Raw genomic sequence first — 24,688 nt, forward strand, 5'->3', positions numbered from 1 at the left:
ACAACACCTGAACTCAGATCCGCCTGACATCACATGACTGTTAATGAAATCTATTGAAAAATGAAAGAGGCTGCGGCAAGAAGTAGTGGCTTCCTCCTGCCTTGAGGTTTTAAGCATTGGTTAGATATAGACCTGCCAATGATCTCAGAAAAAGGTGGGCTAGATGACTTCTGAATTCAGAATAGAACCTGTCTCTGTATTAAATTTAATTCTCTTTCTCTCTCTCTCTCTCTCTCTCTCTCTCTCTCTCTCTCTCTCCTCTCTCTCTCTCTCTCTCTCTTCTCTTTCTGTTATGTCCATTTTTTCTCAAAATGAAAATATCATTTCCAGTAATACTTATTTTAAAATTAACCAATGTTATTTCCAAAATATATTTCAACAATAAATTGTCCTCAGTTTAGGATTTCATTCCCTACACTCCCTGAATAACTAATTTTATTTCATTTTATCCTCAGAATTTATTTTGAATTGTTTTCAAGAGGAGCCATGAGAACCAGTGACAAGAATCAGAGTGCTTCAGTCATATTTATCCTTTTGGGATTCTCAGATTATCCGGACCTCCAAGTCCCCCTCTTTCTAGTGTTCTTGACCATCTATGTGGTCACTGTGGTGGGGAATCTAGGCATGATCGTGATCATCAGGATCACCCCCAAACTCCATACCCCCATGTACTTTTTCCTCAGCCACTTATCCTTTGTGGACTTTTGTTACTCCACTGGAGTCACACCTAGGCTGTTAGAAAGCCTAATTGTGGAAGACAGAACTATCTCCATCGAGGCTTGCATCACACAGTTCTTTTTCACTGCTACCTTTGTGGTGACAGAGACATTCCTACTGGCAGTGATGGCCTATGACCGTTTCATCGCCATTTACAAACCCCTGCTTTACTCTGTTTCCATGTCACAGAAACTTTCTGCCCTTCTGGTGGCTGTAGCATATTTATGGGGCACAACTTCTTCTCTAATATTTACCTACTCTCTCATTGTATTGTCATTTTGTGGAACTAAAGTTATTAATAATTTTCTCTGTGAGTATTCTGTCATCCTCTCAGTCTCTTGCTCTGATAAACACTTTAGCGAAATAATACTTTTTATTGTTGCTAACTTTAATGCACTTTGCAGTCTCTTCATTATCCTCACATCCTATATTTGTATTTTTGTCACCATTCTGAAAATGCATTCAGCGAGTGGGAGACGTAAGGCTTTCTCCACCTGTGCCTCCCACCTGACAGCTGTTACCATCTTCTATGGGACTATTCTCTTCCTCTACTGTGTTCCTAATTCCAAAAGCTCATGGCTCATAGTTAGAGTAACCTCAGTTTTTTATACTGTTGTAATTCCCATGCTAAATCCACTAATTTACAGTCTGAGAAACAAAGATATAACAGAAACCCTCAGGAAATTAATGAATATCAAAAATTTTACTCACTAAAATTATCTGTCATGATAATATGCTTCCTCATTGAGCTACTGTCATAGAATTTGTAGTAAAAATCAATCTAACAGGTAATTAATTGTTCCTAAATAATAGCTCCTTACTTATTGGATAGACTAGAATTTGGCAAGGGTTATAGTCTCTAAGACAGATATTTTATATAATATAATGCTTCACATAGATGAATTTCTCTCATCTCCACCTCTACAAAGGAGTGAGATGTCTTCATATACACCTTTATAGTACCAAATTATTCTTTATAAGTCCACAATATTAATCTTTAGTTGTTTTCTAGTTGTTATTGTTTCCACTAATATTATTCTGCACATGTACACTATTATTGTTATTTTGTCAATGTAATTATTATTAGCTCTTTTTTTTAGCTCCATTTACTTCCCTTCCCTTTATATCGATTCATGTGTTTCCATGCTTGCCTGTATTTGACATGTTCATTATTTTTTTTTCTTATTTTTGTTTTTTTCTAGGCAATGGGGTTAAGTGACTTGCCCCCGTAACACAGCTAGTATGTATCAATTGTCTGCGTCGGGATTTGAACTCAGGTCCTCCTGACTCCAGGGCGGGTGCTGTATCTACTGTGCCACCTGGCTGCCTCCCATTATTTCTTACAACACAACAATATTCATATATCCCAATTTTTACTCCATTCCCCAACTGATGACATAAACTTTGTATCCATGCCTTTACTACTGAAAAAAAGCGCTACTATACATATTTTGTTGTATACAGAGGCTTCCTTTTTGCCAATGATCTCCTTGGTTACATGCTTAGCAGTGGAATCAAAAATGATACACTTTCCAAAAAGAACCCGTGAATGTATTTAATAAAGGCATGTTGTGATTGATCTGTATATCCCTGTACTATTTTCTCCAGTTAAGCTGGGAGATGTTAAACTTCGGATTTGGATTTGGACTCAAATGTTTTGACTCTTAAGGAGCACTCTTTTTACTGAATATCATAGCTTCCAAATTAGTTCTCTTTTATTTCTTAAGCTGTCAGCAATATGACATCCATCAAAGATAATCACTTGAATGAATTAAAAAAAAAATGGATTAAGTGGCTACTCTCTGCCAGAGGCTCTGATATGGAATAGTAATATATTTTTTCTTCTTTTTAATACTCTGTGTCCTCCAAGACTTTATATACTAAAAAGAAGTGATATTGCATATGATTTTGATCTGAGGAATCACGGGCTTTGTGAGTGAAGGCCTCTGGCAATATATTAAATCACACTTTTTTATTGCAATGCTGTTGCTGATTTGAATACCATTCACTTAAGAAGTGGTAGAAAGGGCAGAAAGGGTAGAAAGGGTGCGGTGGATAGAGCACCAGCCCTGAAGTCAGGAGGACCTGAGTTCAAATTAGACCTCAGACTAAACACTTAACACTTACTAGCTGTGTGACCCTAGGCAAGTCACTTAACCACAGTTCCCTAAAAAAAATAAAAAAAATAAGTGGTAGAAATGTATAGACATTACAGGTCAGGTTATATTTGTAAGAAATGCTCTGAAAGGTTTAGATGGACTTACATGGATAAAGCAAGTAACTTGTGTCATAACTAGGTACCTAGGAGAATATATTTTTGCAATTAGGAATTTATTTGATTGAGATTACTCAACATTATAAAAAAGATGAAAAAATTATATTAATAATAAAATAATTATTATACAACAAAAGAACTATTGAAATGGACTCCTGATAAACCAAAAGTAAGAGGAATGGGTGAAGGTGATAAATTTGGTGGCTGTATTTCTAAGTTCTCTGAGAGAGACAGGTGACTTCCAAAAAATATTGTCTTTCTTCCCTGTCATAAAAGGGCCTGATACAGACAACCATGAGGCTACAGTAGTCCCATGGCTTGCCAGACACCTCTACAATTACTAATTCCATGTTTTGTTTTGTTTTTCCCTTCTCTCTCGTTCTAAAGATGAAATGGAACATACATCTCAGTACTGTGCCCTTGTTACCTCTCTGAGTTGCTTAGGAAAAAAAAAAGAGATCAATAAAATTTTCAATATGAATTATCTGTAGTCAAATTCAGATATCAATATTTCATTTCCTGTATTCTGATCATGGTCAGAGGGTGCTATGTGTTATGACATATTCTGGGAACATGGCAGAGAATTTCAGAAATTTCCAGGTTTTCCAGATTTCCTCCACAAACAGAACATCAAAAGAAATGAATATAGAACAGTAAAAATGAAGGGATAAAGCAGTTGTCCTCCTCAGGGGAAGACTCTAGAGCCTGAGGTTTGGTCTGAGTGAAGTAGAAACACCTCTAGACCAGCTCCACTGAATCAACACGCAGAAAGCCCTGAAGCAAGCACACTAGACTTTAAGAAGTTTTATCTCAACTTTCATATCATTCATAGCCTCAAGAAATTTCACCTTAGGAACTTTCACCTTATAAACTTTGACCCCACAAACTTTCAGATGAAGAACAGCAGATAGCTGAATGAGGGAAGATTGAAGGGATCCCCTGATGTTTCTGGAAGTCAGGCCTGGCAGCGCTGACCAGACATGAGCCCTGGCTATGGGTGTGGGTGAGGAGGAGCGAGCACATGCCAGGTGACTGTGATGTCACAAGGGAGCAAGAATATTTTCGGGGCCCTCCTCCTCCGTCTCCAGAGCCCGCCACCCCGGCCCTGCCCTCGGCTCCGCCTCAGGCCAACGTGGACAGCCCCAAGCTCAGCGAGCTCCAGGCCTTCATCAGGCTCTGCCAGCAGCACCCGGGCCTTCTGCACACGAACGAGCTGCGGTTCCTCCGGGACTGAGTGGAGATTGGGGGGGAGGTAAAATCCCACCCGCTCCACATAAAGCGAAGTCAGAAGAAAAAATCAAGGAGGAAAAGACTGAAAGTAAGAAACCCGAGGACTCCCCCAAACTAGAAGAGCTTGAGTGATGGAAGCAGATACAGATTCCCCTCGGGAAATGGGAGATGAAACTGCCGACATAACAGAGTTGATGGATCGGGCTAATGAGAAGAAAGTGGCGGCCACCGACGCTCTCAATGGTGGTGATCTTAAGACTGCCATTCAGTTACTCACAGAGTCCATCAAACTGAATGCCTGTTTGGCCATTTTGTGTGCTAAGAGAGCTACTACCTTTATTAAACTTCAAAGACCCAATGCTGCTATTAGAGATTGTGACAGAGGGACTGAAATAAACCCAGACTCGGGGCAGCCCCACAAATGGCGAGGGAAGGCCCACGGACTCCTCGGCCCCCGGGAGGAGTGAGCCCGTGATCTTGGCAAACCGGACTACAGTGAAGATGCCGGTGCTACCCTGAAGGAAGTCCAGCCGAGGGCCCAGAAGATTGCCGAGCATCGGCGAAAATGCGAAAGAAAACGTGAGGAGCGAGAGAGCAAAGAAAGGCTAGAAAGGGTGAAGAAGGCTCGGGAGGAGCATGAGCGAGCCCAGGGAGGAAGAAGCCCGGCGAGCCTCGGGAGCCCGGTTTGGCTCTTTTCCAGGTTTTCCTGGAGGTATGCCTGGGAACTTTGGAGGCGTGCCTGGCATGGGAGGAGCCGTGCCGGGGATGTCAGGAATGCCCGGGCTCAGAGATTCTTAGTTACCCAGAAGTGCTTGCAGCCATGCGGGTGATGGTGTCATTCCAGGATGTGGCACGGAACCCTGCGAGCATGTCCAAGTATCAGAGCAACCCAAATTGTCAGCCAAATTTGCAGGTCAAGCATAAATGCCCTTTTAAAAAATAAAGCCCTTACTGACAGAAAAAAAAAACCAGATCACTTGATGGACCTCGCAATAATACAAACCAAATGTACCTCTGACCTTCTGATGAAGAAAACTGGCGAGCTTGGAAGGTAATCCCCCCACCCCCAGTGCAACAGCAACATTTTACAGTGCTTGGTTGGCCATTAGTCCAGCAGATAATGTTGTCCTACTCTGAATCATAAACTTAAGAAACACAAAAGCATTTTCCAAAACCTTAAAATTACGCAAAGGAGAAAGGAAAGCGTGCATAAAGTTATTTTCTTTACTAATCATTTTGGCTTTCCCTTGTACTTGATTAGATTTCAGGGTGAGGAAGAAGAGATTTCTTATCTAGTCTTGGTGGAAATTGGACTAACCATATAGGTGAACGTTCTTCATATAACATGTAAAATTTGAAGTGTGTCCATGCCTATTGAAGTTTATTATTATTATTATTGTTATTATTATGAAAATCCTGATGGGCTTTAAAAAAAAAAACGCTCTTTGGATGGCAAAACCAAACGTGGGATCACCAATGATGTAGTGAGTACTTGGGCAGAGACTGGAGCTGCCTGCAGTGAGGGCTGCGGCCAGGTGTTCTCTCCCGTGGCATTGCGGATGAGGAATTAAACAAGGTGGCATTGCCACCTTGGAATCTTGGCTCCTCTGCTGTCCATAGGTCACCATAAACGTCTGTATTTCTGTTTAGGGAAAGGAAGGAGGAAGGGTCCTTTTCTTTCTTGCATGTGAATCGAATCGAATTCCTTTCCTCAACAGCAAGACGCCCAGCCCTCTCTGGGCTCTGTTTTCAGCTGTTTTCCACAGTCTATTTTCCCCCATTTTATTAGGCTAAAAATAGCTCTTATATAGTCAATGTTTATGAAGGCCACCATTCAAAGTATACTTAATTGTGCAAACATTGCCAAATGCTTGGTTCAATGTAAAATGCAACACTTACTGTTTCTATATACAGGACAATGCTCTTCTCCTTTGGCTAAGAAATTTAATTTTTATTCATTGGGACCCTAAGGACCCCGAGCATTACTTATTTTTCTGAAACATGGAGGGAAGAAGTTATGGTTTTCTTTCTCTCACTTCGGAAATATCCCTTGAAAATTACATGTGCATTAATCTTTCTATTTTGGGGAAGGAGGGCATGAGGAATAGATTAGTGGATACACAAGCATGTAGGTGAACTTGGCTATATGATCCATTATTAAATATGTGATTTATGAATAGATTAGATTTGTGATTCTTTTTGCATTGTAGGGTTGTTTATTTTATGACAGATCTCATCACTGCTTTCCGGTAGGGAGGCTGTTCCTTTCAGTATGTGCTATCTGTTTCTCCAGCAGCCACTTCTCCTAACGGTAAGCCAGGCGCCATCCAGAAAACAGCTCTGGCTCTGCCTGCATGGGCAGGGCCTCCCATCTACAGACATTCTGTGTGTTACTTGTGCACGGCCTAGAGTAGCCAGCGAAGTAGAATGAACACGGAACATCCCTGAAATGATAAGTCATTGGTTAACTGATGACACTTAGCCCCCCATGTAACTGGGCGAGCCAGAGCCATGGTGTTGAGGGCAGCAGAGCTGGTTCAGTAAACACCCTTGCTCGGGCAGAGACGACTGGGCTTCTCCTGCGGTGTGCTCTCCCTTCTCACAGTCCCCAGCATGATACCACTCGTTCTCCCAGAGTCCTTGGGACTTTTCCTTGGTTTACTAAACCTTACCTCCTACATTTAAGTAGTGCAAAACGTTGAGTCTGGCCCTCCTAACTTCAGGGCCAGTGTTCTATCTACTGTGCCACCTAGCTGCCCCTGTTGTTCCCTTTTCTTGAAAGGTACTTATTTTTTTCTTTCATTTATCCTATTGAAGGCCTTGCATCTTGTGAGACTGAGCCTTAGATTACTTTAACCTTCACTCCTATTCAGCTACTACTGAACAAAGTTGAAGAAAATATTAAAAGTATGTTGACTGCATCTACTACCGACTTATGTGTATATGATAGGAACTGGATGCTCACTGTAAAACGATAATTCTTCTATAAGTTCTGTCAGGATGTTTGGAGATACCCTATTTTCCAGAGGTAAGGTGCTCTAAGATTATCAATGACAACAATCCTTTGAATTCACCCTCTGGATGATCTTGCTCTCTAGCAAAATGTATTAACTTTTTTATTTTAATTTTTTAAATTTAATTTTTTCTAATTTTTCATTTTTTTAAATCTATTACTTTGACCAGCACCCGATGTTCTCTGAGGGATTTATGCTTTTCATATTAATCCATAACCATTTAAACTTGTTGGAACTTCCATATTTCCTTTTGACCTGGGAATCAGAAGCAGCTGACATGCTGCCAGAAAAAGTTATCAATCAAATCTCCTGATGCTCCAAAAATCCCTGTGTTCAAAACTGTTAAGTGAACTGAACCAGGTGCTGCACTCCTGTTCCCACTACATTAACTCTGGTTCTAAACCCTGTTGAAATATCAGAAGACTCAATAAACTTTAGTACTTCAGACAATCAAAAGGCTCAATGATTCTAATAACTTGGGGACCCAAGAACACCTTTATTGTCCAAAGAAATGCCAAGCATGGGAACTGTTTACTCACGATTTTATTAAGGGGATTTTTTCTGTGAAATTTAGATTCAGTGAAAGGGCTGTAGCTGAGGACCTAGAGGGCCATATATGTCCTTGAGGCCACACGTTCCCCACCCCTTCTCAAGACTGCTTTGGGCCCTGCCTTTTTGTGCTTTTCATGTATAAAAGCCCTACCCTACCACAAGCTCCCCTTCTTATGGGGTCATCAATTTACAACCCTATTTTTCCACCCTCCGAAATTAAACTTCATTTTGATTCCTTACTCTCCTGTCTCTAACCTGCTTTGTTTGGGGCTGGTTACAGTCTGGTTGTCACTTCCTAATTGACTCATTGTTATATATACCACAACATCCTTTCCAAATCTTTTCTTTCCTCCTCATAGTTTGACCTACCTCTCCCTCTCAGTTGTGAAAGTTGACTTACATTTCATTGAAAAACTTGAGCTCATTCACTAAGAACTCCCTTTTTTCCCTTCCTCATCTCACATCATTCAGTTGTCTTCTGCTTCATTTTCTTCTACTTCTGTTCCGTACAAACAGGTGGCCATTCTCATTGCAAAGACTAACCCATCTATATGCACTATTGGCGCCTTTCCATCTCATTTTCTCCAGCAGATTTCTACCTCTATAACTTGTACTCACTGAGTAATCTCTCCTTAATTATTTGTTGCTTACATAATATCTAGATATATGCTCATATTCCCTCCATCTAAAAAAAAATCAAGAGGAAACAAATAAAAAATTCTCTTCAATCAATCCCTGATATTCATCATATTATATTTCTTCTCCCATTCATGGATAAACTCTTTGAGAAGGCTATGTCCAATTGTTTCTTTGACTTCATGTCTTCTCTGTTTTTAATTTATTTTTGTAATTTAGCTTCCAAATTCATCAATTGAAACAGTTCTTTTCAAAGTTAACAATAATTTCTTAATGATCAAATCTAATAACCTTTTCTCTATCCTCATCTGCAGCCTTTGACATTTCTGATCATCTTCTCCTTTATTAACTTTTCTCTCAAATTTGTATATAAAATGAGTGTGTGTCATCATCATCATCATCATCATCATTATCATCATCACCCATATAGGAATGTAAACAATTTAATGTTATTGAGCCCCTTGTGATTACTCTTCCATATTTATCTTTATATCCTTCTCTTGAATCTTGTGTTTGAATGTCAAATTTTCTATTCAGCTATAGTTTTTCATCAGGAATGCTTAAAAGTCCTCCATTTCATTAAAAATCCATTTTCTTTTGAAAGATTACACTGTTTTCAGGGGAGTTTATTTTTGGTTGTAATCCTAGCTCCTTTGCCTTTAGGCATATCATTTTCCAAACCTTCTATTCCCTTATCCTGGAAACCACTTAAACTGGTGTGAAACTGACTTTGTTTAACTTGTTTCTTTCTTCATGTTTGTATTTTCTGGGTTACCTGAGAGTCATGGAATTTGGATATTTTACTCTTGAGAGGTTTTATTGTGGGATCTCTTTCAGGAAGTAATTGATAAATTCCTTTGATTTCTATTTTGCCCTCTGGCTGTAGAATTTCAGGGCAGTTTTCCTTGATAATTTCTTGAAATATATTGTATAGGTTATTCCTTTGATTATGACTTTTAGGTAGTCCAATAATTCTTTAATTACCTATTTACCAGGCCAGATTTTTTCTGATATTTCACATTTTCTTTTTTTTTTCATTCTTATGACTTTGTTTTATTTTTTCTTGATGAAGCATGGAGTCATTAGCTTCAATTTACCTATTTTAATTTTTAAGGAGTTATTTTCTGAAGTGAGATTTTTTTTTGTACTTCTTTTTCCATTTGGCCAATTCTTTTTTTTAGTTAATATTTTATTTTCCCTCAATTTCATGTAAAATCTAACATTTAAAAAATTAAGTTTATGCTTATTTTTCTTTCCCTCCCTCTCCCCCTCATTGAGAAAGCAAACGATTTGATGTATGTTATACGCGTGCAGCAATGCAGAACATATTTCTATGCTATTCATGCTGTGAAAGAAAACAGACAAAAGACAAAAAAAAATAAAGAAAAAGTATGTTTCAATCTGCTTTTAGATTTCATAATTCCTTTCTCTGGAGATGGATAGCATTTTTCATCATAAGTCTTTGTGAATTGTCTTGGATCGTTGTATTTCTGAGGATAACTAAGTCATTCACCTTTGATCATTACAAAATATTGTAAGTTGCTGTATACAATGTCCTCAAGATTCTTCTCATTTCACTTTGCATCAGTTTATGTAAGTCTTCCCAGTTTTTCCTGAGAGCATACATAGCAAAATAGTATTCCATCCTAATCATATGCAACTTGTGTTTAACATTTCACAATTGATGGAAACCCCTTAATTTCCAAATCTTTGACAACACTGAAAGAATTGCTATAAATATGTTTGTACATGCAGGTCTTTTCCTTTTTTTTTTTTTAAATCTCTTTGGAATACAGACTTAGTAATGGTGTTTCTTGGACAAAGGATTTTATAGCCCTTAGGGTATAGTTCCAAATTGCTTTCCAGAATAGTTGAATGAAGGAAGGAAGGAAGGAAGGAATAAAGGGAGGAAGGGAGCACAATCATTTAGAATGATATCAAAAAAATTAAAGCTAATAAGATAATAAGGCTGGTGATGAATTCTAAGAGAAAAATATATACATATAAACATATCTGTATATATATGTATGTATATTTGCATTCTTAGCTGTATTGGGGAAAATAAAGGGCTCCATGCAAGGATAGTAATACTGATGCTTGGGGTGTACTGAATGATCCCACAACGGTGATGACATATTTTATTTTTTGTTTTTCTCATGTTCTCTTTGCAAAGGATATAGTAAAAGGAAAAGACACAAATTTCTTAAAGAGAATTAGACCCCAAGAAACATATGTACAGGGTGGAAAAAAAAGGAGAAGAAGAAACTTGTCTTTATGAATTAAATGCACCTGACTCAGACAAACTACATTCACGGTACTGGGGGAAAAAATGGCAAATAAAAGTTTCTGAGTCATTGTCAGTGATCTTTGAAAGGAAAAGAGAAGAGACATAGGATGCAGTTCACCATTTACCAGTCATTAGACTCTAATATTACAAGACCAAAGGTGTTATGTTGTCTTTTGGTGACCTATTTAGATCTCATTGGTTATCTACATGCAGATGTGCCACGAAGGAGCCCTCCAACTCCCCAGAGCCGGCCCTCTACGCAGATGATTCAAAGATCTACATAGCTAACATTTACATTTCTTCTTAGCTCTAGTCTAGGGCCATTAACTGCCTCTCGGATATCACCCAACTTTACATATGATATACTCTCCATTTCAAAATAAAAACCTTACTCCTTTTTCCTCAGATCTTCCCCTCTTTCTAAATTATTGAAAGTACCAAAATCAGTCTAGTTACCCTGGCTTAGCACCAAAGGATGCTCCATTCTTCCTTCCTTATTACCCTTATTGCCTATCATTTGGTGGGGCCAGCAAGTTGTACATACAGGATAAATACAAAGAGTCCCTGAAATATAGTAAATGCTTGTTGAATTGAAGCATATAAATCATTTTTCATCCCTCACCTACTATACTTGAACTCTGCACATAATAAGCACTTTTTTTATATTCACACTCTGACCTCACTCTCTCAACTCCAATTAATTTCATTTGTATGGAATTGAATTGAGTGTTGTTAAGTTGATTTTTTTATTGCATGTTGATGACAAGTAACCCAATAAGGAAGGAATACCCAACATTACCCAAACATATTTTTCAGTATGCTTTCTTTCCCATTAACGCTATTTGCAGATCAACTCCCAGAACTTCCAGAGGAAAATCATGAAAGTCGGTGGTGTTATATTTTCCATACAACGATTTACTGTTGCATCATCCTGGGAAGGATCTGCAGTAATGTTTGTGAAGGAGATTGGAACCAGCCAGAAATAAGGCAGTTGGAAAATAATTCTCAAGTTGGACACTTCCTCTGTGATTTCAAGGACATCTCGTCTGTAAAGAAAACACTGGAGAAATGGCACTATATCTAATCACTTATTTTATGCCCCATGGGAAGGGAGGAAACAGAAATAACAACACCAAAACCTCAGTAATGGATTCTCTAGGCTCTGGGTCTCCAAAGGTTTGGAGGTAAATTTAAGTTATACAGTATTGTCCCCATCTTTTGCCTCTGTTTCGGCAAGGTGGCTTATCTTTCCTTAAGTCATCCAAGTTTAGCTTAGCTATGAAATAGTGTGGATTTTGTTCTGTGTATGCAATGAAGATTGCTACAGTTTTCTGTGGGAATATACCACATGTGTCTCCTACTGGCCTTAGGCTGAGCACACTTTTTTCCAGGATGTTTATTAATCACGCGAATGTTTTACCAACAGGCTTATTTGTGGCAGAACCAGGGAGCTAGGAAATACGTATTCCATGTGAGCCCACAAACTGTGGAGTCAGCACGCTTGGGCTTTGCTGCTTCTTCCCTTGTCTGGGATACTCTTCTTTTATGACTGCGGCACACAAAATGCCAACAACAGGGAAACTGAGGCACATTTTCTCCAACCAAGGTAAGCGTTTATTGATTGATGCTGGTGTGTATACATCAGACTGGCCCCTTCAGTTAAGTCAGTGACCGAGATGGGAGACAGGGTAGTCGAGAAGCCTTGCCATTTCCTCCACCTGGGAAAGTGGGTCACTCAGCAGTCAGGTGTGGCTAATAACACTCTTCTCTGACAATTAAGGAATGTTAATTGCTTTATGGGCCTCAACAGCTTCTCAGAACCCACCCCAATCAGGACCTCCCCTTGGGGGAGATCAAACCACTTATGGTTTTAAAAGGAGAGACTAAAGCAGAAGAACAATTCATTAGGGAAGGACTTGGCCTAAACTGTTGTTTTTTTTTTGTTTTTTTTTTTTTTTACAGAAAATAAAGCAGAGGTCCCAAGTTAAACTAGTTGGAAAGAAAATGCGGTGGGTATATGAGGTAGGACTAGGTTTTATCACATCATTCAACCATCCATTTAATTCAGACTGGGAGAGACTAAGGTTTTGTACTTAACTGAGAAAAGGGGTTTAAGAAAATGGAAAATAGGGTCAATTAATTATTAAATTATACAGCATAATTTTAATTTGCTCATGACCTTTTCTAATAAATGAGAAAGAAATTGACAGGGCACAGTTGCAGGTGTTGAATTAAAATGTTAAGAAAAAGCATCATCAATACACATTATTGACTATCTATTAAGAAGACAATGCAGTCAAGCCCTGAGTCATTAAACACAGTACCTGTGCTCAAGAGACTCAAAGCTTATTTGGAGATGAAAGAAATTCTGGCTTGATGGTTGACCAATCTGAAATCGTAATAGTACATATCACAAATCATCTCAAAGACTTATTGTAGCCAAAGATTGCATTATCCAGTAGTCACTGAAACAATAATAAGCTTATTTAAACATAGAATGTCTGATTCTCAGACAGCAAGCCATTTGTTTCCCATTGTCTTGTACTTGGAGTCATTCCAGCTTGCTAGGCTTCGCCAGATATTGAGCTCTTTTGGCCTAACTTTCTGAAGCCCAGGATCACTTTCATTCAAGAAGAGGTTTAAGTGTGGAGTTGGTAGATGGAGAAAAAGAAGCCTATCTATCTATCCAATCGTTACGTATAGCATAATTTTATATTAGATATTTGTGTTATTTTCTACATTAAGTGTGTTATGCTAAATATATTTCTTGGAAATGTTATACATATTATAATATTATATATAGTATAATAATATGAGAGACAACTTGGTATAGTGTATAGAAAGCCAGCTTCAAAGCCAGGAAGACCTGCTTCTAAATCCCACTTTTGTTATATACTAACTTTATGCCCATTGGCAAATCATTTAACATCCCTGTGTTCTAAGCAAATCTTTAAGACTATAAAATACAGGAAAAAAGCACTAGTCTACATAGACACAGGGAAGATCCTTAATTGAGAATTCCTTATACCAATGAAATCATAAATCTAGTCCTATCCCTATTAAGAATAAAAATCGATATATGCTGAATCAACCGTGAATATTAAAGGTAGGAACCACTCCATGTACTGAAAGAACGGGGTAGTCATTGGGGGCTAAGAGGTCAGGGAAAAGGGAGTAATTTCGAGTCCACTTTATAGAAAGTGAACCCCTAAATATATGAAAATGAGGATGGAGGGTATTACAAATGGGAATAGTATTTCAATAAAGGTAACCAAGGCTGGGAATATATATACGTATAATTTTGGAGGTTAGGAATGTAAACATTTTGGAAGGCTTTGAATGACAGTCTAAGAAATCTTAACTTCTTAATTTTCATGAAAGCTTATTATTCAGACTTTTTTAGTTTTGCCCCATAGATTATTTGGCTATTACACTTACCAATTCCATTATACTGAGCAAAAACATGAAAATTCTTTTAAATAAAATGAGAGAGAACAAAAAAAGATTAAAATATTCTATGCTACATATGATAATGACCATAATTTCTGTTCTTACTGTTTATTGTTGTTGATCTGGTGTGTCATTTTATATTACCCATTGCTTAATAATGATGATGATGATGATAATGATTAATAATAAGAAGAAGACAAAAAATCAAGAATTCTTATTTTTTATGAATTCATACTTGATATGGATAATGTACAAAAAGTTTATTATAGTAATCAAAGGCATCTCTTTTCCGAAAGAATGTACACAAAATACAAGAACAGTAATTTCACATATTCAAGGCTTACAACAACAACAAAAAAAATCCAGATTTTTTTTTAGGACAGAGGGGAATCACAGAGTAATTTTGGATTAGGAGAGACCTTGATAAGAAATAGGAAATTAAGGTATAAGTATAACTGATGTGAGTTTGCGAATATCAGTTCAATGGAGATATTCAGATATCAACGCCATTGAATTCCTAGTACTGATACCTTGGGGAACATGAATGCTGACTCATTACAGTGACAGCAGTGGAAGATTGATCAGTCAATCTTCTACTTGACTTAATTAATCTTTCTATGTCAAAAGAAACAATGGGAAGCATTATTCTTCAGGATTTTACTAATTTGACATTTTGCATATATATAACCCTCTCTTACTTCCTTACCCATGAATACTTGTATATGTGCATATGAATATATTTGACCTTATCTTTTTATCCTCAGAATCCTACCGAATTCCATGAATATCATACCTTCTTCTCTTCTTTTCCCTACTATATATATACACCCCAGTCAAAATCTTCATGATTTATGTTTGCATCATCTTTATATCATTTTGAACCTCTGTATAGAGTTACAACCTTCTTGAATGTTTTTAAATTGTTTGCTGCAAGACAGGGATTATCTTGGAGTCCATGGGTAGACTTCTGGGGTTGTATGAAATTGGACAGGGAACTCCCTCTTTTTTTCCATTCTGCTGTAACTAAAATTTAACATTTTCTTCAGTTTTGAATGAACGAGATTTTCTCCCCCTGAGAAAAATCACCAGAATTGCCAAATGAGTCCAGGGGTAGGAAAAGCTTAGGAAGACAATTTTATCTTCATTTCAACATAAGTGATCTTGTAAATCACATGCCATTTATTTTATGTATTTTACCAGACAGAAATTAAGAACTCGTACTCTAATTTCACTCAAACATACAATCAGTTCACAATCTATATGTGCTGTCTCTTCTCCCAAGTCAAAGTATTTACCATAGTATATTTTAGACCATTAAATATCAATACCAGTTTTGAAGATATTTCTTTATTTTTCTCCCTTGGTTATTATACACAACACACCTATTTCTCTCTTCTACTTTATCCACCCTGCATGACTTTCCTCCAGTAGTCATAAATATCTAACAATTGTTTCTGAAAAGTTTAGTCTGCAGTATTAACATTTTATACGTTACTGTCTTAGGTCCAACAGTCAACAACCCAGTGTATCAAGCTATGACTTGTGGCTTTTGCTAATTTCCAAGTTGTAAATGCTTGCATGGAAAATTTAACAATTGTCTTTCTCCACCCTGTAGCTGGATTTAGCAACACCAAACCACCCACCCCTCAAGCTGTCTTCCACTCTTCTTAAAGAAAAGTTCTGTTTTTAAAGATAAACTTTCTAATTCCTTCCTGCGGGGACCATGGTGAATGCTGACAGAAATCAGACTGTTGCAGCTATATTTGTACTCCTAGGATTTTCTGATTACCCAGATCTTCAAATCCCTCTCTTCCTGGTGTTTTTGACCATTTATGTGGTAACTGTTGTAGGGAATCTGGGCATGATTGTGGTCATCAAGATCAACCCCAAACTTCATACTCCCATGTACTTCTTCCTCAGCCACTTGTCCTTTGTGGATTTCTGTTACTCTACTGTAGTTACCCCCAAACTATTAGAGAATTTACTTGTGGAAGATAGAACGATCTCTATTACAGCATGCATCACACAGTTCTTTTTTACTGCAACATCTGTGGTGACAGAGACATTCATGTTGGCAGTGATGGCCTATGACCGCTTTGTGGCTATTTGTAATCCTCTGCTATACACAGTTGCCATGTCTCAAAAACTCTGTGCACTGCTGGTTGCTGGGGCATATTCATGGGGAATAATATCTTCCTTAATATTCATGTACTCTCTCCTTGTATTGTCTTTTTGTGGGACTAATATTATCAATAACTTCCTTTGTGAGTACTCTGTCATCCTCTCTGCTTCCTGCTCAGATAGGCATTTTAGTGAAATGATACTTGTTATCTTTGCCAATTTCAATGAATTAAGCACCCTTATAATCATTATCGTGTCCTATCTTTTTATTTTTGTCACTGTCATGAAGATGCGTTCAGCCAGTGGGAGGCGGAAAGCCTTCTCCACTTGTGCTTCCCACCTAACTGCTATCACCATCTTCCATGGGACCATTCTCTTTCTGTACTGTGTACCCACTTCCAAAAGCTCATGGCTTATAGTCAAAGTGACTTCGGTTTTTTATACAGTAGTGATCCCCATGCTAAACCCCATAATATATAGTTTAAGGAACAAAGATGTGAAGGAAACTCTCAGGAAATTAATAGGCAACAATGCATTTTTTAATTGATATCTGTATCTATATGTATACATATGTGTGTACCTACATATATATATAGAATATATGTATATGTGTACATGTTTTCTCCACTAATAAAATATAAGTTCTTTCTGACCAGAAATTATTTGATGTTTGTCTTCATATCCACATCACCTAGTATAGCCTTTCCTATATAGTAAGTACTTAATAAATACTTACTGATTAATTAATTGGCTCTGTGGATAAATGCTGCTAATCTAGCCAATGATAGTGTTCTACACACTGATCAAGGGTGATTCCACCCCTCCAAATATTCTAGCCCAAGGACTTAGAAAGAATACAAAAACACTGATGTTGTTATCCTAGAACACATCCTTCCCCTATTACAGTACAGCATTTGCAGAGATGAACTTTGGATTAAATCCAAGGAAAGAACTGAAACATTCCCAGCAGAGATATCAGTAAGGTTAACAAAACTTCTAATAGAACATAAAACAGATGAACTATTTGTGGGTTAAAATATGACAGAGGGAAGATTGAATCACTTACTTCAGTATAATCTGATTTATTTCTACATGGTATGAAATGACTTCTTCATTCTTTGTAAGGTTTTTGAATAAGCAAGGCAGTTCCTTTTAGAAGTTTTGCCTTCTCTCAAGGCCATTGAGCAAAAGGAAAAGGTTTTTGTGACCACAGCCATTGGAAGAGAAAGAGAAATTATTTTATAAGTTGAAATAATTTTGGAAGAAAAGAAAGTTAATAAGGAAAAAACTATTGGAAATGAAGGAGACCTTGGATGTTGCCTAATCTAGCTCCTTTATTTTGTGTATAGAGTGTGAGGGAAGTGAGTCTCTGATACAAATTATTTAAATAGCTTACCCAAAGGCATGCGATTGATAAATGGCAGGGTCTCTGAATTCATACACAATGTTCTTCCCACTAACAATTTTGTCTCAATTGTGCATTAATCTATCAAAGAATGAGTGTTCATACAAGAGCCCTAGGATTTTCAATACCACTCACATCAATGGTTCTGCTGACAGCCTGGACCTGAAAGCTATAAATCAAGATATCAACTCCAATGGCTAAGGGACCTACCTTGTCCACCAACTGTTAATCAACTGCCATTCACAGGGAAGATGAGCTAGCCTAGATGATGTAGCATAACAATGTAAGACAGACAGAGAGAGGACGCAGTATCTCTCAGGCCAGGTGAAACTCTACCACAGCCTTTCCCACTATTTCTATCCAGATCCTGATGCAGACAGCTCAGAACTCTGAACCCAAAAGCCTTGGGAATAGCAGTGTCCTCCAAGCCACAAGACCTACTTCCAGCCCAGCCCAAGTAGTTCTTGTTAAGGGAAGAAATAATTTTAGAGAAAGGTCTCATCTTCCTCATCATAACAAGCAGTGACACCTGACCAATTGCAGATAGGTACAATAGCTTTTGGTTGGCATCACCCTCTCTTGGCCTCCAACAACCAAGGCTACTTCTAGCCCAAGCTTTACGGCCATCATCAAGAGAGTCAGTTTCTATTGATAAGAAACCAATTATTTCATGGATTGGCACCCACCATTATTTATCTTGGAGATAAACCTGCATAGCTAAACAGAAATAAGTGCCTGATAGAGAGACAGGAGAGATGAAGTTCCAGGAGATGTGCCAGGAAAATAAAATCAACATGAACAACTTAACAATGATTTCCCCTCAGACCATGATGGAAATAGCTCAGGATCCCAAACTCAAGAGATTTTGGAATAATAACCATTTCTGAAGACACTATAACTACATCTATTGAATATCAAGAAAAGAAAGTTCTTGTCACCAAAGTCTTTGGCTTTGACAAAAATTAAACAACAGAAACTGATATGATTACATCCATGCCAATGACAATAAAGAAGAAACATTCTTTGCCACTTTACCCTGAAGACTAAGGGAATTTTCCATGTGACATCCAAATAAAACCTTCTATATGTGTTGTCTCCTCCATTAGAATGGGAGCTCCTTGAGGGAAGGGACTGCTTTATTTTTTTCTATTTATATCCCCAGTACTTAGCACTGTGATTTGCAGCTAGTAAGGACTTAAATGCTTCACTCATTGATTTACACATGAAGGTTTAAAAAAAAGAGAGAAAGGTTGAGATGTGGGTATCTAAAACCTTCATTAATCAATGTGAGCAAAGGAGAAAAAAACTAATTATCTTTTGTAAATATAACCTGGTATGAGGATTATTGAAAGGCAAAAATAATATTTATGTGAAATCTCATTAACCATGAAAGAGTACTGGATCTTAGAAAAAGCTAGAAAGGGAAAGGAGTAGAGTAGATGGAGATGGAAAGAACTTCTCATACTTCATTGAATCAGAAACCATGGATTTTCATTTGAGGAGATGAGCAATTCTTGGAATCATATATCCATTTGAAAGTGTAGTAGAGTAAGAGAGAAGAGAAGAGAGGAGAGATGAAAAAAAACAGACAAAAACAGAAAGAGAGAAAAATAGAGGGAGATAAACACAGAAACAGAAGCAGGGACAGAGAAAGTGATAAAAAAAAATAACCTCCCCCCCCAAAAAAAAAGGAAAAAAGAAAACAATCTTTCCAAGCTCATATAGAGTTTGATTCATAAAATAAGTTACATACAGGATAAATTTAAGATAAAAAGGAAAGTATTAATGGAGATCAGGAAAGTCTTCTTGAGGAAAGTATGATTTTAGATGGTACTTCAAGGAAGCCAAGTAGGTCAGAAGAAGAATAGGAATAAAATTCTGAGCATGGAGTCAAGTGAAAATCCTCAGACTCAGGAGATGGTATGCTTTCTTTGAGGAGCAGCAATAGAGACGATACCATGTGTCACAGAGTATATGGGTCTTGGGATGGGGTGGCAGTAAGATGTAAGTTAGGAGGGGGCCAGGTTATGAAGGGCTTTGAATGAAAAGAAAAAGAATGTTACTTTTAGGAACAATTGGATGTCTAAGTGACCATACTGCAGACAAAATTGCGCTATGGAGAAATATTAGAAGGGAAAATAAAAAATCCACTAAGAGGCTGTTAAGTGCATCTATGTAGAGAAGTGGGAATGGGTGCTACAGCAAGAGTTTGAAAAAAAAAACTGAGTTCAAATATGGGCCCAGACCCTTATTAGCTGTGTGATCCTGGGCAAGTCACTTAACTTCTGTTTGCCTCAGTTTCACCATCTGTAGAATAAGGATAAAAATCGCTTTTACCTCCCAGGGTTGTTTTGAGGATCAAATGGGAGGATAGTTGTAAAGGACTTAGCTCTGGACGTTAAAATCAGTGGTGATGATAAAGATGGGGCTGGCCCTGCACTATCTTAGTGTCACTGTCAGAGGGGAAAGGGGTGATACACGAGAATTACTATGAAGGGAAATTTGACAGGACTTGGCAACAGATTAAATACATAAGGGTGAAAAAGTCACAAATCAATGAAGATACCTGTGTTGGCAATATGCGTGGCTAGAGGAACAGTGTTACCCATGACACAAACAGGAAAGTTATTGTAGGGCTCTTGTACCTGGTTTGTGATGATGAAAAACAGCTTCAGACTTGCAGAACTATTTTAGTCACTATTGGTTCCACATTCTCCCAGCAACCTGGAAGCCTCCAAAGGTTTCCAAATGATGGCACAATTCACTTACTCTTGTTCTTTGCCTAGGATGATGATGATGATTCTGCAATTCTCTCTCTCTCTCTCTCTCTCTCTCTCTCTCTCTCTCTCTCTCTCTCTCTCTCCCCCCTCATCTCAGAGCAAAAGGGTTTCTATGACCAGTGGAAGGTGATAATATACATAATACAAAGATTCCTCTCCCTGGGATAAGTATAATATGACTGAGTCTTTTTACAGCCACGTTCTACTTGCCTACTTATTCAATTTGTGCTCATGTGCAAGAAAGATGGCCCATTGTGGTTTTCCTTGGATTTCCCCATCTCTACTCAGTTTAGTGGTCTTCTTAGATCTTTATTGGAGAAGTTAAATGATAACTGGAATGTATTGCTTCATCCTAGTTATTTTTTAAAATATTTTTTCTTTAAAAAAAATCATTTTTCATCCTTGAAAGACTTCGGGATAATTTTAATTATGTGTATATCTTGCCTGCCTTTCTTTAAATTGTTTTTGGATTCCACTGCTCTTCTTCGTTTTATGAAACAGCGGTGCTCATGAAATCAGTAATCCTGTTTTGTTTTGTTTTATAAAAATGTGCAGAAATTTATACTGTAACCTAGTTGTTGTTCTTTGTCCTTTGTTTTAAAAGAGTATAAATGACATCATAGTATGATGTCTTGACTTGTGCATGAATCGGATTTGCACCAAAATTATACAAAGTCTTCAGCCTCACTTTCTCTTCCAGCATCATCAAAGTCCAGTGGCAAGACAAAATTCAGGATGACTAGTGATGGATGCAATAGACGTCTTGCTATCTTTAACATCTGATCATGCTCTGTGCACTCCACAATGACTTTTTTAGCTGCTCTCGTGGCCTTTGAACAAATTATCCTCATGCACCCACTATAACAAGGAAGCCTTTGCAGGGAGGCACATCCTCTCCCTTAACTCACTTATGGATTTGAGGCTTTTCAGTCACCATCAATCTACTTGAGCCCATCCGCTAAGACAGTTTGCCAGGGTGTGACCACTTTACACAGTATGGGTTTTTCGAGACACTGGTGAGAGTTGAGTGGCAGGTAGACACCAAAGGTAAATGAGCGATGCTGAAAAGTGCTCAGCAAACCCTTACTCCAGAGATGCTAGTACTTGTTGAGCATCCCATATACCTCTTCCCTCTCCATTTGGCAATTCTATCAAATGTTTACTGTTAACATGTTTTCTAGAGTTTTCTTGTCTGATTCTGGTGATGAACAATTAACTTAGTTAAATTTGTGAATAAAAATTTTAAAAAATAGTTTGTATTTATCTCATTCCTTTTTTAAAATATATTTTCATTTACCTGAACTGAAATAAGCAGTACTTAATTTAATGAAATTGAATTTTCTATGTTTAACTTTGGTATGCACAGCTACTCTGACAGGCCATAGGATAAAGGGATAACCCAATAAATCTCTCCCTTATCCTGTTCATATAATTATCCCATAAAAGCTGAGTTAGATCAACTCTCACCTTATTAATCCTCCTACTTCCCAGTGGCAAATGATAAAAATAAATTATATTTTCATCATATTTTTCTATTACTTTTTCATCCAGGAATAGTTTGGCATTAATGCCTAAAGAAGAGATTTGAAACACCTACGCTTTTAAGAAAAAAAAAGATTTGGATGTCATTTTTTTCCTTTTCCATTTTTTAACTTTATAAATTAACAATAATCAGCAAATACAAACATCCTGATATACAAAGAACAACTAAAAATAGAATTAAATACAAAACTGTGAGCTTCTCTTTTTCTTTAATAGATTAAAAACTTCATAAGGTACAAATAGTATAGCTATTCATTCAGATATGATTTCAAGAAAATCTCCTTCAGTAGATGTGGCACAGGAGACGTAAGATTACCTTTAATCACCTCTTCTGTGGCCCATCATGAGGGAAATATACAAAGTAGAAAATGCCTGTACAGATTCTCAGCAGCCGACTCCCTAAGGTGTTGAAGACAGATAAAAGCTCTAGAGCATTGTAAAGAGACTTGATTTCTAGACATAGCAGAAACAATGATTGCCTCACATTATATTTTATAATATTATTACATATTCTATGGTTCTGTCTGTTCTGAACTTGACCGTGATATGGCATAAGCTAATATATTGCAAAAGCTAATATATTGCTTAAGCTTGCTACTGCATAATTATGAGAATATCTTTTTTGGGGGGAGTTTTTTGTGGTCATGAAAACATTTTACCAACAGCCTAATAACCCACAGAACCAAGGGAAACAGGAGAAAACAAAGGAGCACACTGTCAGGTAAGTCAATGGATCCAGACATTGCTGATCTTTCCCTATACAATGCCAGCTCCTGAAAGCCAAAGATGTTTCATTGGCCTCCCTGTGGCTGATGCATGAGAAGGGTGCTTCCAAGCAAAAGCAGCATTTCTTAAAATAAAATGATGTTAGTTCTAATATTTATAACTTTCTATTCTCCTAGCACTGTTATGTGCATGGCATATTGTTAAGCCCTGGGAAGCAATAAGGTATCAAGCATAATCCCTGCCATGAGGGGAATTGTTATTTGAGATTAGAGAACTTTTATTCCCCTGTTTCAAGAATCTCATATTTCTTCAGTGTTGGTTGCCTCTTTAATAATAAAAGTCATAAAGACTGTAGGATATAATAAATATTTTTGGGGAGATGTGTCCTACCCAACTTCTTATTCCCCCAAAAAATCCTACAGGAACCTCGATAGTCAATTTATGTTAAGACGTTACCACCATGCCCACATGTCAAGCTTTTCTGAATCATTGGACATGCCAAAGTATGAATTCTACTATCCCAAATACTTAGAGGGATAACTGGACTTGTAATTTTGATAGTATACAGAACTGTTAGTTTAATAAATACAACTCCTCTACCAATATAAAATAGAAACCTTTTCTGTCACTTTTAGCCTTAAAGAGAAACCAAGAGAACTCAGAGACTCAGTAATTTGTCCATGTTAACATAGTATGTGTCAGAATTAGGATTTGAATCCAGGTTGTCCAGGCCTCAAGGCAAATTTCTATTTTCATTGTTTATTTATAACACCATCTTCTCACCTTTCAATAGCCCTGGTTGATTTCTATGTGATGACGAGACATCAGAAGAAGGTTTTGAGGTGGAGTGGTAAAAGAGGTGTATGTATATATATATATATATATATATATATATATATATATAATATATATATATGTATATGTATGTATAAAAACATGTGGAATTGTATGTTCACAGTCTATGGTTTTGACATGAGAGGGAGAACCTGGTGTGGAAACTTCTGTCAAAAAGAAGATGACAACAAAGCAATGATTTAGTAAATAAATTCTAGTGACATTCATGAAGCAAGGAAATATCAAATTACTTTGTTGTTCAATTGTTTTAGTCATATCCCACTCTTTGTTTGGGGTTTTCTTGGAAGAGATACTGGACTGGTTTGCCATTTCCTTCTCCAGCTCCTTTTACAGATGAGGAAACTGAGGCAAACAGGGTTAGGTGACTTCCCCAGGTGAACTCAGCAAGATGAGTCTTCTTGAATTCAGGCCTGGCATTCCATGCACTGTGCCATCTGGTTACCATGGATTAAAGGGCAGGAGAAGAAGAAAAGGAAAGTTTGGAGAGTCAGGAGCAGAGCTCAGTTGAAAATGAGCATGACTGTCCTGAGGACTTCCAAAAATAGAGATTCCTACTAGAGAATATATAACAGTGGTGACATGGAGGTTGGGAGAAAGAAGAAAAACAAAAGAAAAATAATAAATTTACACGATAATTTTATTATATATTTAAAAATAATAGCAAGTTGTACACAATTGATTTATAGTTTAATGTGAAATCATCTTTTGTTTTTGTTGTTATGGAATATGTGTTATGGAAATGCTTGTTTTATTCCATAAATTAAAAATAAATAAATTTTTAGAAAAACAGCAGTAATCTCATCTCAGATGGTTACTATGTATTTGACACTTGTTAAATTATTTAATCTCTCTCAGTCTTGGTTTCCTCATCTGTAAAAGAAGTGATTGTGTGAAAATATCCAATTTGGATACATCTTAAGTGGAAAAAGAAGAGAAAGAAAAGAATAAGAGGCATTGATGGGAATTTGAAAAATTAAGAAGAGAAGCTAGATAGAAATATGAAGATACAAAAACTATAGAAGATATAAGAAATACCGGCCCTAAATGCTGGGAAATGATGATTACCAACATGATAATGAGCAGAGTAAAAGGATCAGT

The 24,688-nt window shown here is 37.3% G+C and overlaps 2 protein-coding genes and 1 pseudogene across 2 annotated transcripts; all 3 read left to right on the forward strand.

The window, feature by feature from the left end:
- The first annotated feature begins 486 nt into the window (after positions 1-486).
- Positions 487-7,625, forward strand: LOC110199652 (olfactory receptor 5D13-like). Its single transcript, XM_020974532.2, has 2 exons — positions 487-1,411; positions 7,600-7,625. The coding sequence occupies exons 1-2, from the start codon at positions 487-489 to the stop codon at positions 7,623-7,625; spliced, it is 951 nt and encodes a 316-aa protein (XP_020830191.2).
- LOC110199532 (hsc70-interacting protein pseudogene) lies at positions 3,566-5,268 on the forward strand (annotated as a pseudogene).
- Positions 7,626-15,884: 8,259 nt separating the features above from the next.
- LOC110199533 (olfactory receptor 5D18-like) lies at positions 15,885-16,829 on the forward strand. Its single transcript, XM_020974412.1, has one exon. The coding sequence runs from the start codon at positions 15,885-15,887 to the stop codon at positions 16,827-16,829; it is 945 nt and encodes a 314-aa protein (XP_020830071.1).
- Positions 16,830-24,688: the final 7,859 nt, after the last annotated feature.

This window comes from Phascolarctos cinereus, unplaced genomic scaffold (assembly GCF_003287225.1).
Source record: "Phascolarctos cinereus isolate Bilbo 61053 unplaced genomic scaffold, phaCin_HiC Scaffold_9;HRSCAF=440, whole genome shotgun sequence".
In the NCBI taxonomy this organism is placed as follows: Eukaryota; Metazoa; Chordata; class Mammalia; order Diprotodontia; family Phascolarctidae; genus Phascolarctos; species Phascolarctos cinereus.

Excerpts from the sequence above, each read along its gene's own strand:
- LOC110199652 (XM_020974532.2), top strand. The coding sequence starts at position 487 with ATGAGAACCAGTGACAAGAATCAGAGTGCTTCAGTCATATTTATCCTT. Across the intron at positions 1,412-7,599 it reads CCTCAGGAAATTAATGAATA|CTGCACTCCTGTTCCCACTA; the intron begins TCAAAAATTTTA and ends CTGAACCAGGTG.
- LOC110199533 (XM_020974412.1), top strand. The coding sequence starts at position 15,885 with ATGGTGAATGCTGACAGAAATCAGACTGTTGCAGCTATATTTGTACTC.